We start from the raw sequence: 18,317 nt of genomic DNA on the forward strand, positions 1-18,317 counted from the left end.
TTTAGATACGGTATAATTGTGAAGCTGAAAGGGACAGTTTTATTTTGTTTTATTGCTAGTAATGTGTCACGGCAGCTGCCATTTTCTATGTAATTGATTCAAGGATGTCATAGATTCTTATGTAGGCACTGCAGGTTTATTGGATAAACCACCATTGTTTTTTTTTCTTTTGAAAATAGCTGATCTATACCATAATATAACATTAATGGATTGTTTCTAGAAACAATCTTCAAATGCCTGCTGGTGCAGGGGGTGTAAAATACTGAGATGCGGCAGGGGAAGAGGCTTTGAGAGTGAGTGTCTGGAATTGCTTAATTATCTGATTTTTGCTGCCTGAGACTTGGTGAATGAAAACAAGAATGGACGAAAAGGTTACTAACCTTTTTGTTAGCAGGAACTTGGAATTTATAAAGCTGTATTCATTAGAGTAGAAATAGAATACAATTTATTACTTTTAAATCTGTTTTCTTTTGAGACTCGAAGTCGCATTGTCACCAGGCTATTAATTTTTTCAAAATTGTTTACTAGCTGCAGCTTATAAATGGATGTGACCCCTCTATAAAAGGTTGCCACCTAACTTACTTGGATTCTTCTAGTTTCTTTTGGTAACTTGAAATTTTCTGAAAGTTAGCTGACAGAATAAATCAGGAAAATATACTTGCTGATGCTGGTATTTTAAAATGGGGGGGGAAAAGATGTGATTTTGCTGCTGTACTTTGTACTTTGTATATTTGCAAATCTGCACCATGTCCGGCTATGAGTAATGCAGTGAGATATGCCATGACAGATTCCATTAAAGTTTTAAAAGTTCATTATTTCTTTTGTAGTGTGTGGGAAGCTATTGATAATTCATTATTTTAAGTTTGGAATAAACAAGATAAGCTACCAGTGGTTTAGATTTTAGGAGTTATAAATAAGGTGAAAGTCTATATACCAATAAATCTAAAACACTAGATTCTAGCTTAGGAATCGAAAGGTGTCATTACTACAGGAACCACTTTGAAACCGGGATACCTTTTTCAGTGTGATATAGGACCAGCAGACTTGAGTTGGTCTGCCAGCTTTGTGTTTGATGGGAGAATGCATCCTTGTGTGCATACATGCTCAGAGCTGTGTTCAATAGCCTCTTAAATTCAGTCAGATTTTCATATTAATGAAGAGCAGAAAATGGCATTTAAAAAGTTCCCAGCATGGTTGAGGTACTAAATGAATACTTTGCATCCATCTTCACTAGAGAAGAGGATGCTGCCATTATAGCAGTTAAGGAGGAGGTAGTAGCGATAGGATTTAAAAATAGATAAAAAGGAGGTAGTTAAAAGATTGCCAGTATTCAAAGTAGAAAAGTCACCTGGTCCAGATGGGATGCATCCTGGGTTACTGAGGGAAGTAAGGGTGGAAATTGTGGAGGCTGTGGCCACAATCTTGTAATCCTCCTTAGATATGGGGAAGGTGCTGGAGGATTGCAAATGTCACACCCCTGTTCAAAAAAAGGGGAGAGGGTTAAACCTGGCAATTACAGGCTAGTCAGCCTAACATCAGTGGTGGGGAAACTTTCAGGCAATAATCCTGGACAAAATTAATTGGCACTTGGAAAAGTGTGGGCTAATAAATGAAAGTAGTCATTGAGTTGTTAAAGGCAAATTGTGCTTGACCAACTTGATTGAGTTCTTTGATGAAGTAACGGAAAGGGTTGATGAGGGTGTACGGCTGATGTTGTGTATATGGACTTTCAAAAGGCATTTGATAAAGTAGCACATAATAGACTTATTAGCAAAATTAAAGCCCATGGGATTAAAGGGACAGTGGCAGCGTGGATACAAAATTGGCTAAGGGACAGACTTTTGATATATATTAATGACCTTGACTTGGGTATAGAGGGTATGATTTCAAAGTTTGCAGATAACACGAAACTCCGAAATGTGAAGGATAGTAACGGACTTCAGGAAGACATAGACAGACTGGTGAAATGGGCAGACACATGGCAGATGAAATTTAATGCAGAAAAGTGTGAAGTGATAGCCTTTGGTCGGAAGAATGAGAGGCAATATAAAATAAGTGGTACAATTTTAAAGGGGATGCAGGAATGGAGACCTTGGTGTGCACATACGCAAATCTTTGAAGGTGGCAGGACAAGTTGAGAAGGCTATTTTTAAAAAAAAAGCAGCATATGGGATCTGGGCTTTACTAATAGAGGCATAGAGTACAAAAGGAAGGAAGTTATGCTATACCTCTTATAAAACACTGGTGAGGCCTCAGCTGGAGTATTGTGTTCAATTCTGGGCACCGCACTTCAGGAAAGGTGTCAAGGCCTTAGAGACGGTGCAGAAGAGATTTACTGCAATGGTATGAGGGACTTCAGTTATGTGGAGTGAGTTGGAGAAGCTAGGATTGTTCCCCTTAGAACAGAGAAGGTTAAGGGGAGATTTGATAGAGGTGTTCAAGTTCATGAATGGTTTTGATAGAGTAAATAAGGAGAAACTGTTTCCAGAGGAGAAAGATTTAAGGTGATTGGCAAAAGAGCCAGTGGCGACATGGGGAAACATTTTTTTAATGCAGTGAGTTGTAATGATCTGGAATGCACTGCCTGAAAGGGTGGTGGAAGCAGATTCAGTGGTAACTTTCAAAAGGGAATTGGATAAATACTTGAAAGTGGGGGGGGGGGTGTGGAACAAGGCTATGGGGAGTGGGACTAATTGGATAGCTCTTTCAAAGAGACTGCACAGGCATGATGGGCCGAATAGCCGCCTCCTCTGCTGTACCTACTATGATGTGGGCCGATGGCCTCTGCCATTTTTAAAAGCAAAAGTGGTTCAAGATTCTGCTGACAGTGGGTACAGTGTCTTTGAACTGGGGCGGGGGAGAGGGGTTGACAATCTGATTTGTCTTTTAAAAATCCACGGTCACTTTTTTTTAGATTTAAAAGTATCAACCATCCAATATAATAGTGCTTAAAGTGAACCAGAATATACTATCTTTAATTTAAAAAATCAAAAATTTCTGAATAGCATGTCCCTGAATATTCCACCTCTCCCTCCTGCATCAATTCTCCAGAAATGCACCACCAATTTTGTGCTGTCAACATTTTGATTTCCCCCTTCAGGCTTTCTTTCATGTGCTTGGTTTCCCTTTAATATAAGTGAATGAATGTTGTATTTGCCTAAGCCTGTATGACTACTTGCTTATAACTAGTGCCATTCGATTTGCCAGCTTTTTTGGGACTGTCAGCTTTTTTTGAATCTGTTGGTCAACTTTTGCTAGTTTTTTTTAGGTTGGCATTTGTGTCCTGCCACTCTTAGATTGTTGGCATTTCTACTCCTTTAGTTTTAGTTTTACTTTTACTTTCACTTCTTAAAAACAACTTTTAATTTCTCTTTTGTGTGTGAGTACTATTTTGTGGTAAGTTATTTGGCAATATTCCAACTTTTATTTTTTCAGTACTCCTATAAGGGTTTTTCCGAGTTTCTTGCTGTAGGCCAGCAATGTCCAAGAGATTCTTCAGTCAAGCCCACAAAGCTCCTGCCATTTTTCCTTGTGCTTCATCACCTTCAAGTTGTTTTGAAATTGCTGGGTGTCACATTTCAGGACTACTTGATCATTATTCCACAGAAAGGATTTGAGGAGAAAGAATTGTTTTAATGTTGGGGGTTTTAAAAGTAATGTGTATTCTCAAGTTTTTATTTTAAAAGGGCATCCAGACACAGAGTGGTTAAAATACCAAACAGGAGTTTTTTTTTTCCCTGAGTCCAAATGATAAACAATTCAATTAGTTCAGTTTTTTTGGAAAAATTCTTCTTGCCCATTGTATTGGAAAATCCTTTAGATCGCAATCTGTCTGTAAATCAGAAGTTAAGAAGAGAGACAGCCACCAAAACGGTGGGCTGGTGTTTTGAAAAGACAATGCTTCATCAGCCGTCAGGCCACAAAAGATTATGAAAGACAGGAAACGAGAGGGAGAGGCTGTTGTCCTGGACTGGAGGACAGAATGCAAAGGGGTTTTTCTCTTTAATTATGACAACTCACTGAAGTGGGGTAGCACCACACATTCCTTATTTTTATATCATTATGCGAAGATATGTTTGACCGATTTTGAATTAAGTGCCATATCTGTTGCTCCGTACATTTACTTTACTGTAAAATAAAGGCGTTTAACAAATCAAGCTGAGCCTTACCTTGGCTACAAAATTTTCAAATGAGGTATAGAAGGAAAAAAAGACAGGTATCCTCATCAATTAATGACATAATTGAAACTATAGAAAGGCTTATTGGAAGTATTTAGATAAGTCAGTCTGGTTTGAGTTAAATAATAGATCTGGGATCTGTTAAGCTGGCAGTAGAAAGAGATCACCATATAGCAGGAAGAAATGGATCAAGATTCGGAGGCAATTTAGAGAGATTTGCAGTAGTAATAGTTGTAATAATAGGGGATTTAAATTTGTTGTCAAAATGATGAGAGGTTCTTAAAAGACATCCAGGATGGTTTCCTTAATCATTGAGTTGCTTGTCCAACAAGGAATGATATAATGCTCAATCTGCTTGTGGGTAATGTAATAGCATAAGTAAGCCACCTAAAGGTTGGAAAATATTTGGCAATAGTGACCATAACCTAATTTTGGATCACAAAGTTGATAAGAGGAGGCAAATTTAAATGCCTTGGACTGGAGAGTTGTTGATTACAGTGGGAAGAAACATGATCGAGCCTAGATTTGTTGGTTGGAAAATATGGCAGACAAACCACAGACCAGCAGTGAGAGATAGCTAAATATGGGAATAATGTACAGGCTAGATTAATTTTGACTTGATAAATTTGCTCTCTTTATCCACCAAAGGGCTTTGGTGGATAAATAAGAGAGCAAATTATTTTTTTTAAAAAAGCTCATGATAACTATATAGGTGATGCTGCAGAAGAAAACTGAGACAACGCATAGAGAAGCAAAAAGTAGTTCAGGCAAGTGAAGGGAGCATCAAAGAAGACTGGTAGACACATAATTGAGAAAAAGTGAGGGTTTTATAAGTGATAGTCGAAGAATGGTGGGGCTACTTTGAGACCAAAGGGATATCTTATGCTTGAACAAGGCAATGACAAATACTTCATTATTTGGCCTCAGTTTTTATAGAGGAAGGTAAAAGTGCCTGCTCAGGAGGTAAATATTCAAATCATAACATTTTTAAAAAAAAAAGCTAATTGTGTTAAAAATAGAAAAGCCACCAGGCCTGAATGGTGTGCATCTCATAATACTCAAGGATGATGGTGAGGAGATCCTAGTCCAGCAATGCCTCGAATTTAAAATCCTCATCCTTGTGTTCAAATCCCTCATTGCCCCCTTCCTACCTGTGTAACCTCCTCCAGCCTAACAACCCTCAGAGCTCTGCATTCCTCCAATTCTGGCCTCTTGTGCATCCCTGATTTTGTTTGCCCCACCATGGTGGCTGTACCTTCAGCCGTCTAGGCCCTAAGCTCTGGAATTCCTTCCCTCCCTCAGTCTCTCCGTGTCTCTCTCTCTTGCTTTCTTTCTTGCTTTCTTGTCCTTTAAGACACTCCTGAAAAACCTACCTCTTTGACCAAGCTTTTGGTCACCTGTCCGAATAACTCCTCTTCGGTTTGGTGTCAAATTTTGTCTGATAATGCTGCTGTGTAGCACCTTTGGACGTTTTACTACATTAAAGGTGCTAGATAAATGCAAGTTGTTGTGGAGGCGCTCACTATAATTTTCCAAAAAATCTTTGGAAACATGAATTATTTAACCTATATGCCCAGTCCACTAACCTTTTTGCCCTCTTGCAGTCTTTTATAGTACTCCTTGCTGTTTGCCAAACACCCCAGTTTTCTGTTTAACAGCAGAAGTGCAGTATGAATCCAGAGTCGAATCAGCAATATGACTTTGTGGCACACTGTAGTAGGAAGAATGAAACTCCTGGCAGTTGAGGGAATCAAACTGAATACAAGTTCCAGATGGTTGGAGAGCCCAACTTTTACAGAGTTCAGGGTTATAGCAGGATATTGGAGGAATGTGCTGTGGCTTGATGTTAGGACTATTGCCTAGCAGTTGTGGGTTGAGTAAAAATGTCTACCGCCGATTTTCATTCAATGGTTGCATTTGGTTTGATGCTCACATGAACTGGCTTGCGTCATCACCCAATGTCTATACTACATCCATGTCCAGAGACTGGGAATTGGTTTCAGAATTGCTGAAAAACGTATAAACTCTGAATGTCAATGTGACTGTAGTTTATGCCATTACTGTAAACCGTGACTACTGGTTCTGAGATTGCAGATTGCAGTGTAACTGTGCTCTTAGCTCTTGCTGGCAATGATACATAAATAATCCTCATTGTGGATAAACTGCAACTGTCATGAAGTGAATGTACTGTCTGTTAAACATTACTGAAAATAAGTATTTCACTTCATACTTTTATTGGGGCCCTGGATTGAACCATCTAGTGTTGCTGCTTGACTGTCGAGGAGATCTAAGTTGTGCGTGGCAGTTTCCTGTCCTTTTGGGGCTCACAGTAACCTCGACCATCACTGATTAGATTACATACAGATGCCAATGAAGCTGTGATGGTTGGTTTGAATGGTACGCTCCCCCCCCAGTTCACTGATTTATTTTCTTGGGCATTTTAAAATTAATGTTTCTATAAATTTTTAAAATTTGTTTATTATATTAATCTTCATAAAGTTAATGTTTATTAACTGTAGATTATAATTGTTTTATGTGCCAATTTTGAAGCTAATTTCATTTATTGAAGAGAATTGCTAGGATGTTAAATCAAGTTGCACTGTCGTGTTTGTACAGATTGTTCAGTGATCTATTTGAGCGAGCTGTATAATATTGTTGCCGGGCAAATTAGTTATTGCAATCTGCCAACTAAGATTCTGTAATAAAAAATGAAAACCGAAGAGGAGAAGCATTCCTGTTCTACTGCCAGGCTAGTGGGAATGAATTTAGCAACTATCTATTTAAGTCTACCTGTGATATGGCACAATGCCAAATGTGATCGGTTCACTAATCTGTCCATCATTTCATCAATCCTGGAAACACAGTCCAGCTTGTTAGGGAATTGATTCCATAATAATTGCCCTTCCTCAAGTAAAAGAGCTGTCCTGAGGACCAAGGATAAATTTAAGGTATGTTAAATATATGTGCAGTAGGTGTTATTCTAATTCCGGTGACAATGAATCCTTCAATGTTGAAATGAAGTACAAATTATCATTGGGGATTGTTATCACGAGGGATTAGTTAGTAGAGCTATTTTTCTGTCTTGTAAATGTGGATGCAATGATGTGGCTCATTGAAATATGAGTATTATAAAGAAACATAATTTTTTGTATTAGTTTTTTAAAATAAACACAATTTTCTTGAAAGCACTAACTTTTTTGCTGGGAGTATGGTTCCATTGGTTTTAGATGCTCTCTGGTACATTGCCTAAATAACTGTCTGTCATGTGTGTTTGCAGACTCTTCTACTGGGGGAAGATGTTGGCACTACAGCCAATCCTGATCCTGTTTTCATCTGGCATGCACATAATGCCTATGATGTTTAGTGTCTCATTAATTGTGGCCATTGAACATTCAGCTTGCTGTTTCATTTTAAAAGGATTTTTAGTTTGTAGAAGGAGGTAGAATAAAAGTGACATAAACCTCAATCTCATTTTCAAGCAGGTTTGTTTCAGCTATCATCATCTTCATAGCAGATAACGGGGAACAAACATGCACACAACTTTGTGGTTGAACTGTAAAAGGAAATCCATGCATATCTACTTGATTGTTACATCTGCTAAAAAGACTTCGGCCTAGAAATTCGATTATGCCATGCCTGCTTTTCGGGCACTAAACAGGCGCATAAACCTCCAATAGAGCGGGCAGGAAGTGCGCTGCCTGCCATATTGAAGCAGGTTTCTCTGTAGGTGTCCGGACTGCATGCCAGAACTATTTAAAGCAATGCATAACTTAGGTAAATGAGGGTCCTATGCTTGTTGTGGGACCCTTTTTTGTTTTTTCTTTAATGTCCCAGTGCCTGACTCGCCCCGTGCTGAACTTGCCCAGCAACCTGCAACGTTAACGGGCAGCAAGGACCCTCCATCGCTATTTAAAGTGACCGTGCACTACTTACAGTTTAGTTGCTGGTTTGTCATTTCAGGCTGCTGGTTAACTTCTGGGTGTCTTTTCGCCTGTTTTTTGACTCTGGAATGTTAAGCCTGACCACTGAGAAGAAGAATTTGCTGACGTTGCACTGTTTTTGGCTGCCTTGTAAACAGTTTGATTGCAGTCACAGGTGGCCCAGTAGGGCTGCCTTTGGTGCTGCAGGATGAGGGAGAGCAGCAACAAAGACAGGAGAGAGCAGAAGCAGCTGTAACAAGAGGGAGGAAGGCACTGCGCAAGAGGCCATAACCACGGCGGGTGTTCAGGGAGCACTTGTCTGACATTAACTTCACCTGAGGAGCAATGTAGACGGCGCCTTCGCTTCACTAAGGAGGCTGTCACCAATTTGTCACCTGCTGCAGCCACAACTCCAGCCTTGCACCAGATTAAAGACAGCACTGCCTGTGGCTATCAAGGTCACCATTGCTCTTAACTTTTATGCTACCGGCTCCTTCCAGGTGACATCAGCGACATATCAGTTTGCAGTACACCACTGTATTAGGTAGGTTCTGCTGCCTGGACCGTTCCAGAGGAGCTTTGCAGTACACCCCTGAGTGGGTATTCAGATTAGTGGTTGTTTGCTGCATGCTCCATAATTTTATCATCATGAGGGACCAGCCCTTACCACCACCTGGGCAGCAGGAGGAAGAGTGGGAAGAACAGGAGAAGCATCGACCACCAGTGCCCGTATCTGCAAGAGATCTGAGAGCAGCTCATCGAATAGTTCTTGACCTAAACAATCCCTTCCTTTGCAATACATCACCCACCATCCTTACCACCGCCTTCCTTACTACCACCGCCTGATTGCCTTCCTCCAGTGCAGCCTGATGGGTCTTGCCCTCACCACAACAAATGTAAACGCCAACATCAAACCCAGAACAAAAAACAAATTTATCGAACAAAAAATAAATTTATCAAATATCTCAATTCCATCTATATCTAATGGTTAACAGAAATAATTATGAATTACCCTTGCGCAAGCTCTTATGTCTTGTGTGCTTGTTTACCTATCCATGTGCTCCTACAAAGTGTTTCTTACTGTGGCTACAGCTTGGGAGGTGGAAGAGCTGAGCTTTCAATGAGGATCCGTTCTCCAGTCTAGCCTCGAAAGTACACAAGGTGCCAGTATCTGAGCTGATGCTTGCGAGGGCAAGGTCGAGTGAAGCTGCATCATTACGAAGACTGGCCTCCTCTTCCTCAAGTGGAAGAGGTATGTCCATGACTTCAGCGCATTAAATGAAAGAGAGGGATAAGGGTTAACTTTTAGTGTAAAGGGAGAACAGAGAGATAGAAGTGGCTGGTGAAAGCACCTGCAGTTTTTCATGCAGAGTATCGGGTGAGATAGAGGTAATACAGGAAAAAGAGGATAAGGTGTGAAGAACCCCTGTACGATGTCTCCTCCAGCGTTGCCAATTGCCATGGCCGTGACTCTGCCCCTGCCCGTGATCACCAGTACTCTTTGTTCGAGGGATGGTGAGGCCTTTGAACTGTTTGCGGCATTGCAGCCATGTCCCTTCTCCCGCCTTAAATTGACTGCACCAGGGTCTCGGAGGCAGTGTTAAAGAAACTGGGGACCCAATCTGCAGGTCTTGCAGCCATTTTTTTCCTTACAAGCTTTCCCTGTTGTCTGTAGCTAGAGTGCACCACCCCTTGGCTGCCTTTAAGTGTCATCAGAGACGCCCAATATCCGGCCCCCCAAACAAACGTGCATCCAATGAACAGCGTGGGTAGCGCTGGCTGCACGCCTGACTCATGATGCTGAGCAGGCAGCACGAACATTATGCTTGGGACAGCACTAACTGGCACATACTATGTGGGACCCACCCCCTGCATGCCCCTTCGCATTTCTTGGCCTTCAAGGTTTGTGCAGGCTGCTGAAATGCCAAAAACTGAAATTAAAATAATAGCTTTTGCAAATGAGTGCGGTCTATTTTCTGACTTCTCATACAACACTGATATTTTTGGGGGACGAACCAAGTATGTGTAGTTTTTAACTTTAAGTACCACATCTGTGGTTAAATATTGGGCTATATAGGTCTCGCTTATATCCTGCTGAAGAATGCATAAAGTGTTCTGACTATCTGTAATGTGTACAGAGGCACATTGTACATCAGGCCCAAATGATTGTCCTGTTTTTAGTACTAAAACAAATGCATGCCCCAGAAGGTTATCTTAGCAAGTCCCATTTTGTAAATTTTATTTCTGTACTAGCTTTTATTGTTAAATGAAAGTCTCCTGAGTTTTGAATAGAATAAATTTAGGTTATGAAAAATACTTCAAACATTTGTCACACAAATAGTTAATGCATATGGTATGTTGAGATTCATACAAGAGGAACCAGGTACTTCAATCCTGTTCTTGCAGCTGATGCTTTGCCTAGGGCCTACATAATGATAGTGATATTAGCATGTTCAATGACACTAACACACGGACTAATGGGCAAATAAAATGCAATTGTGGCACAATTGTGGTCAGTATGAAGCAGGACAACTTTATCAGGGGTATGAACAGTTATGCAGTGAGCAGTTCAACATAATTTTAATGCTGGGGAATTGTGAAACTGAAGGTAGAAAGACATAAGTAAACCAATAATGCAGTAAATTTTGTTATAGTGCACCAAGCACTTCACTACGTACTTGCAAAAGAAAATGCTGAACAGTTGTAATGCCATGAGGGTCAAATGGGAACAATTCATTGTTAAATTGAACAGTGAGAACAATTTGTACAGGAATTGTTGCTTTTAATAGATGTAAGACTGTGTGCCTTTTGAGGTCGCCATTGCTGCACTATATACATGTAGTTCCAATGAACTATTCGAAGCATGGTCTGTGTGTTTTTGGCAAACATTCCTTTCATTTAAGGAGAAAGAAGATCCACAAGTGTCTTGTGTAATTTTTAACATGATCTTGCATGCAAGTGTTCTCCTTTCAGCAGGATTTATTTTGTGTAGATTTTTGAACAAGTGAAGAAAATACCAAAGACTTGTTTTTCATGAATGATGAACCTTTAACAAAATGGAAATCATTGATTTTGAAATTTTTAAGCCCAGCAATATTTTGGATGTAAATTTGAGTAGAACATCCATTTTTCTGGGTTTCAAGTGGCTGGCTGGTTTTGTGGTATATTGCACTTGAGTGCAGACAACTGATCATTTTAGAGTGTGCATGTTTTTTTGTACCACAAACATTTTATGAATTGGACAGGTATGTAGATGGCTGGTAGTTTGGATGTTGACTGCAGCATCCCCAGTGATAATTTTGCAATATTTAGGTGCTAGCTAGAGATGCCTATCTGTTTAATACAAATTGGTTCAGCATTGTTCATTGAAAAGATGATTGGGTTTTTGTAATTGAGCTTTATAATGAACTCCTTACTTAAAGCCTGGATGTCACCAATCATACTGCTAGCCTATAATGGAAGAAAGATGGAAAAGACCGGTTCTATGAGCTGTAAAAGAAAGACAGGGGGCTATGAAGAGCTATTAAATTCCAAGGTACTGCAGGTGTGCTGAAGAAAAAATTGGATTATCCAGTAATTTGAACTAAGCAAGGTAAATAACACAAGTGGGAATTATAGTGGTTGAAAAATTTGAATTGCCAGACAATTTGAATTAAGCGACCTTGAATTAAGAGGAGTTGACTGAATAGCTTTAAGACTATTTTCATCAACCGATAGTTTCTGCAGCAATGTTGTGGCTTTAATGCTACCAACAGGTCAAACTAGTTAGTGTTGCAATTACATTTTTAGCTAGTTATTTCCACATTCTCTTGTGCTGACTATGCAGTTCAGCTTTTCTTGGGAGAAGCTCAGTGGACCATTCTTGAGGTGATGTTTAATTGCACAACCTGCTTTGTTTGTTTGTTTACATCTGTATTACTAATGCATTGAAATAATTATTCCTTGGAGTTAATGTTTTGCTTTTTTTCTTTCTTCCCTCTGCCCTTATTTTGCAGTTAAGAAAGCCAGCCTCAGTGGATCTCCAGGTAAGATTCATGTATTGGATTAAGAACATGTGTTCTTGCCATGTTGTGTTTTAGTGCAATATTAAGGTTGAATTTTTTTTTAAAAAAAGCTGCCCAACAAAATTTTCTTTTTTAAAAAGGAGATATATGGAAGTAATTTTTAGGTGATTTCAACTGTCAAGGTCTTCCAAGATGATTATGAAAATACTAATGCTGGAGCCTGCTCCTTCCATCAGCTTACGTCCAATAAACTCTTCTATGGGCTCCAAACTAAGCGAGATCCATTATTCTATTACAACCCGTAGATTGGTCAACTTAATTCAAGTAAACAGCCACACTGAAGTGTTGAAGTTTCTTTAAGTAGAAGGGATTTTTTTTATCACCATAGTAACAATAATTGAAATGCTGTGTTTCCATGCTCCTCATGTCTGAGATTGTAAGCTATTAAGTGCCTCGAGTGCAAATGTGACCCTAAAATCAGGAATTTTACTTCTCTGGACTTAGTCAAGGAATGGGTATTATTGCAATTCTAATAAGCTAAGATGAACAGTGGAATTAATTTGTACAACTAAGTCCCATGAAGACTAGATTCATATTATGCATTTTGGTGCTAGTCTAGTCGTGGAGTTGCAAAACTGTTATTTAATTGTTTTCTAACCAGAATTGAAATTGTTTATTTGAAGTGCTTGATTTGTTTTCGAAGGGAAATAAGAACAAAATGCTGAAGTTGCAAAACAAATTTTTCTTTGTCTTCTGTGGCCAGGCACAGAATTACAACTTCGTGCATTTATTTTTAACAGGGCCATAAGAGTGTCAATTATCCTCCAACTTTTAAAGTCAATGATCTCCAGGTTGAACACTGCATTCAAATGTGTCAATTTGTAGCTTTCTGTGAAGTTTTATTTTGTTGAACTTCAAATTATGTTGGTGGAGAAGAGAAAAAATATCGAAGTTCATTTACTATTTCTAAAGAGGTGCCATTTAAAGTGGGGCTCAATCCAATGGTAAACCTATGGCTGTTTACTTGAATTAAGTTGACCAATCTGTGGGTTGTAATAGAATAATGGATCTCGCTTAGTTTGGAGCCCATAGCAGAGTTTATTGGACGTAAGCTGATGGAAGGAGCAGGCTCCAGCATTAGTATTTTCATAATCATCTTGGAAGCCCTTGACAGTTGCAATCACCTAAAAATTACTTCCATATATCCCCTTTTTAAAAGAAAAAATTGTTGGGCAGTTTTTTTTAAAATTTGCTTAATTTTCTTTGTGATGGACATTGTACCAAATGGGTGGTGAGTTCCGTATTGAAAGATTAATGATTGTGGCATAATTGCTGTAAGTTTATAGTGTGATAATTTGTCGATGATTGCCAGAAAACAACAGTTGGTATTTAGATCCTGTGTATAAATCATCTCAGCCAGATATTTCAGCAGGACCTTATTGGCACTCATCATAGTTCTGTCACTTTGTGACTCCCAATAGTGTGAGTGGTCTTTGGACATAGAGCAATTTGGAAAATAGAAATGCTTTGTGTTCTTGTGAGCATTGCGCTTTGCAAACAAATTTTGTGCAAACAAACTGTCAAATTGAATCTAACTTGCTTAGGGGGCTCTAGGGGGGGAGGAGCTAAATATGATTAAAATCACTAAGGAATTGGTACTCAGTAAATTAATGGGACTCGAGGCAGATAAATCCCCTGGACCTGATGGCTTACATCCTAGGGTCTTGAGCGAAGTGGCAGTAGGGATTGTGGATGCTTTGGTAATAATTTTCCAAAATTCTCTGGACTCGGCAAAGGTCCCGGCAGATTGGAAAACTGCTAATGTAACACCCTTATTTAAAAAGGGTAGTAGGCAGAAGGCTGGAAATTATAGACCAGTTAGCCTAACATCTGTGGTGGGTAAAATTTGGGAGTCTATTATTAAGGAGACAGTAGCGGAACATTTGGATAAACATAATTTAATAGGACAAAGTCAGCATGGCTTTACGAAGGGGAAGTCATGTCTGACAAATTTGCTTGAGCTCTTTGAGGACATAACGTACAGGGTGGATAAAGGGGAAGCAGTGGACGTAGTGTATTTGGACTTCCAGAAGGCATTCGACAAGGTGCCACATAAAAGATTATTGCTCAAGATAAAGAATCACTGGATTGGAGGTAATATTCTGGCATGGGTGGAGGATTGGTTATCTAACAGGAAGCAGAGAGTTGGGATAAATGGTTCATTCTCGGACTGGCAACCAGTAGCCAGTGGTGTTCCGCAGGGGTCGGTGCTGGGTCCCCAACTCTTTACAATCTATATTAACTATTTGGAGGAGGGGACCAAGTGTAACATTTCAAAGTTTGCAGATGATACAAAGATGGGAGGGAAAGTAGAGAGTGAGGAGGACATAAAAAACCTACAAGGGGATATAAACAGGCTGGGTGAGTGGGCGGAGATTTGGCAGATGCAATACAATATTGGAAAATGTGAGATTATGCACTTTGGCAGGAAAAATCAGAGAGCAAGTTATTATCTTAATGGCGAGAAACTGGAAAGTACTGCAGTACAAAGGGATCTGGGGGTCCTAGTGCAAGAAAATCAAAAAGTTAATATGTAGGTGCAACAGGTGATCAAGAAGGCCAACGGAATGTTGGCGTTTATTGCTAGGGGGATAGAATATAAAAACGGAGGTATTGCTGCAGTTATATAAGGTATTGGCGAGACCGCACCTGGAATACTGCATACAGTTTTGGTGTCCATACTTAAGAAAAGACATACTTGCTCTCGAGGCAGTGCAAAGAAGGTTCACTCGGTTAATCCCGGGGATGAGGGGGTGGACATATGAGGAGAGGTTGAGTAGATTGGGACTCTACTCATTGGAGTTCAGAAGAATGAGAGGCGATCTTATTGAAACATATAAGATTGTGAAGGGGCTTGATCGGGTGGATGCGGTAAGGATGTTCCCAAGGATGGGTGAAACTAGAACGAGGGGCCATTATCTTAGAATAAGGGGCTGCTCTTTCAAAACTGAGATGAGGAGAAACTTCTTCACTCAGAGGGTAGTAGGTCTGTGGAATTTGCTGCCCCAGGAAGCTGTGGAAGCTACATCATTAAATAAATTTAAAACAGAAATAGACAGTTTCCTAGAAGTAAAGGGAATTAGGGGTTACGGGGAGCGGGCAGGAAATTGGACATGAATTTAAATTTGAGGTTAGGATCAGATCAGCCATGATCTTATTGAATGGCGGAGCAGGCTCGAGGGGACGATTGGCCGACTCCTGCTCCTATTTCTTATGTTCTTATGTACAACTCATTGTCACTTGGCACATTATGTAACTAGGCTCCTAACTTGATCTAGCAGGTGATGACAGACTAAAACTCTATACACACTGGTCTATAGGTGCAGAGTACATGTTGGTACTTTTGCTTTTATTAAACTTTATAAAGTGGCAAAGCCCACACTCCTATTTTAGTCCCTTAATTTTATTGCTTTGTGTGTGCAAGTGGTAATTGAACCACTTCAGTGAATTGGCCCGTTTCTGTCTTGATTTTATCAATGATCTGGATGAAAACATGGTGGGGGGATCAGTTCGCAAGTTGGTGGATGATGCAAAGATATGTGCAGGTCTAAGGACCTTAGATGAGAAAAACCAGATTACAGGCAGATCTAGACGTGTTGTGGGAATGGGTCCGCATCTGGCAGATGTGTTTTAAAATAGATAAATGTAGTGTGAAGCACATGGGTAGCGGCAGTGCTGATCATGTGCTCATCATGCAGGGTTGTATGCTGAAGACTGCTGAGTGGGAGACAGTTGTGGGTGTTTGAAGGTCCACAACTGGTACCACGAGACTGTTTAAAAGCAAGTAGAGTGTTGGGATGTCTTTTTTTCTGTCCTTTTTGTTTTATATGTTTCGTATCAACACAGTAAGTACTGATTGGAAGTAGGTTCATATCAGTTAACCATTTTTTTTTGCATTGTTGAAAAAATCAGGGTGGGGGCAAACTTGAGAAACTAGCAAAATGTGGCTTCTGATCTTAGCCAAAGTGCTGCCATCGGCCTCAGCAACCTTGGTCAAATAGCTGGGGCATGAGTCAAATCAACATACACCGTGTGGGCTGGAGCACGAATATTTACTTGAGTGAAATACTGTGGCACTATTAGTGCTTTGGAACTGTACCCCAGCTTGAAGAAATGTTATCTTGGGGTTCAGAACGAGAATGTGCATAAATTCCTAGGCTAACTCCAATTTTCAAAAATGTGTTTTTTGTTGCCAACTTCCTCCTTCTTTGTCTCTTACTGTATAACTTTCAGCAAGCCAGCCTTGAGCAATCCTTTGAATCTGCAATATAGATTGCAGTCCAATTGCTGAGCTCAGATTACTATGATTGCCAACTGAGTAAATTTAAAAGAGGTAACTGTTGTCAGATTTATAGCAATGCTTTCATGTGTCATGAAGGGAGAGTCATAGAAGGTTACGGCATGGAAGGAGCCCATTCGGCCCATTGAGTCCACGCTGGCTCCATGCATGAGCAATCCAGCTAGTCGCACTGCCCCGCCCTATCCCCGTATCCCTGCACGTTTTTTCGTTTCAAGTACTTATCAAGTTCCCTTTTGAAGGCCATGATTGAATCTGCCTCCACCACTCCCTTGGGCATTGCATTCCAGATCCTAACGACTTGCTGTGTAAAAAAAGTTTTCCCTCATGTTACCGTTGGTTCTTTTGCCAATCACCTTAAATCTATGTCCTCTGGTTCTTGACCCTTCCACCAATGGGAACAGTTTCTCTCTATCTACTCTGTCTAGACCCTTCATGATTTTAAATACCTCTATCAAATCTACTCTCAACCTTCTCTGTTCCAAGGAGAACAATTCCAGCTTCTCCAGTTTATCCACATAATTTAAGTCCCTCATCCCTGGAATCATTCTAGTAAACCTCCTCTGCACTCTCCCTAAGGCCTTCACATCCTTCCCAAAGTGTGGTGCCCAGAACTGGACACACTGCTCCGGTTGTAACCGAACCAGTGTTTTATGAAGGTTCAACATAATTTCCTTGCTTTTGTACTCTCGGCCTCTATTTATTAAGCTCAGGATCCATATGCTTTTTTAACCACTTTCTCAACCTGCCCTGCCACCTTCAATGATTTGTGCACATATACCCCCAGATCCCTTTGTTCCTCTACCCCTTTTAGAATTGTGTCCTCTAGTTTATATTGCCTCTCTTTTTCCGACAGAAATGCATCATCTCGCATTTTTCCGCTTTAAACTTCATCTGCCCTGTGTCCGCCCATGCCACCAGAGTGTCTATATCCTCTTGAAGTTTACCACTATCCTCCTCACTGTTCACTACCCTTCCAAGTTTTGTGTCATCTGCAGATTTTGAAATTGTGCATTGTACTCCCAAGTCCAAGTCATTAATATATCAAGAAAAGCAGTGGTCCCAGCACCGATCTCTGGGGAACACCACTGCACACCTCCCTCCAGTCCAAAAAACAACCGTTCACCACTACTTTCTCCTGTCATTTAGCCAATTCTGTATCCATGTTGTTATTGTCCCCTTTATTTCATGGGTCACAATCTTAATAGCAAGCCTACCATCTGGCACTTTATCAAATGCTTTTTGAAAATCCGTATACACAACCTTAACTGCATTGTCCTCATCTACCCTCTGTTACTTCATCAAAAAACTCTATCAAGTTGGTTAAACACAATTTGCCTTTAACAAATGCGTGCTGGCTTTCCCTAATCAATCTCCACTTGTCCAAGTGACTCTTAATTCTGTCCCCGATTATTGTTTCCAAAAGTTTCCCCACCACTGAGGTTAAACTGACTGGCCTATAGTTGCTGGGTTTGTCTTTGCACCCTTTTTTGAACAAGGATATAACATTTGCAATTCTCCAGTCTTCTGGCACCACTCCTGTATCTAAGGATGCCTGGAAGGTTATGGCCAGTACCTCTGCAATTTCCCCCCTTACTTCCCTCAGCATCCTGGGGTGCATCCCATCCAGACCAGGTGACTTATCTATTTTAAGTACAGCTAGCCTTTCTAGTACCTCTTCTTTCCCAATTGTTAGCCCATGCAGTATCTTAACTATATCTTCCTTTACTGAGACTCTGGCAGCATCATCTTCTCCCTTGGTAAAGATCGATGCAAAGTACTCATATTTAGTACCTCAGCCATGCCCACTGTCTACGTGAGTAGATCTCCTTTATGGTTCCTAATCAGCCCCACCCCT

General features: G+C 40.3%; 1 protein-coding gene across 3 annotated transcripts in view; it reads left to right on the forward strand.

Annotated features, from left to right (window-relative positions):
- Positions 1-18,317, forward strand: part of LOC137322543 (protein unc-13 homolog B-like) — a 554,720-nt gene that overhangs the window by 61,602 nt on the left and 474,801 nt on the right. For all 3 annotated transcript variants that reach the window (XM_067985478.1, XM_067985470.1, XM_067985475.1), the window contains exon 2: positions 12,094-12,123. In XM_067985478.1, coding sequence (XP_067841579.1) covers positions 12,094-12,123 — 30 coding nt within the window. The remainder of the gene's footprint in view (positions 1-12,093; positions 12,124-18,317) is intronic.

This window comes from Heptranchias perlo, chromosome 1 (genome assembly GCF_035084215.1).
Source record: "Heptranchias perlo isolate sHepPer1 chromosome 1, sHepPer1.hap1, whole genome shotgun sequence".
Classification (NCBI taxonomy): domain Eukaryota; kingdom Metazoa; phylum Chordata; class Chondrichthyes; order Hexanchiformes; family Hexanchidae; genus Heptranchias; species Heptranchias perlo.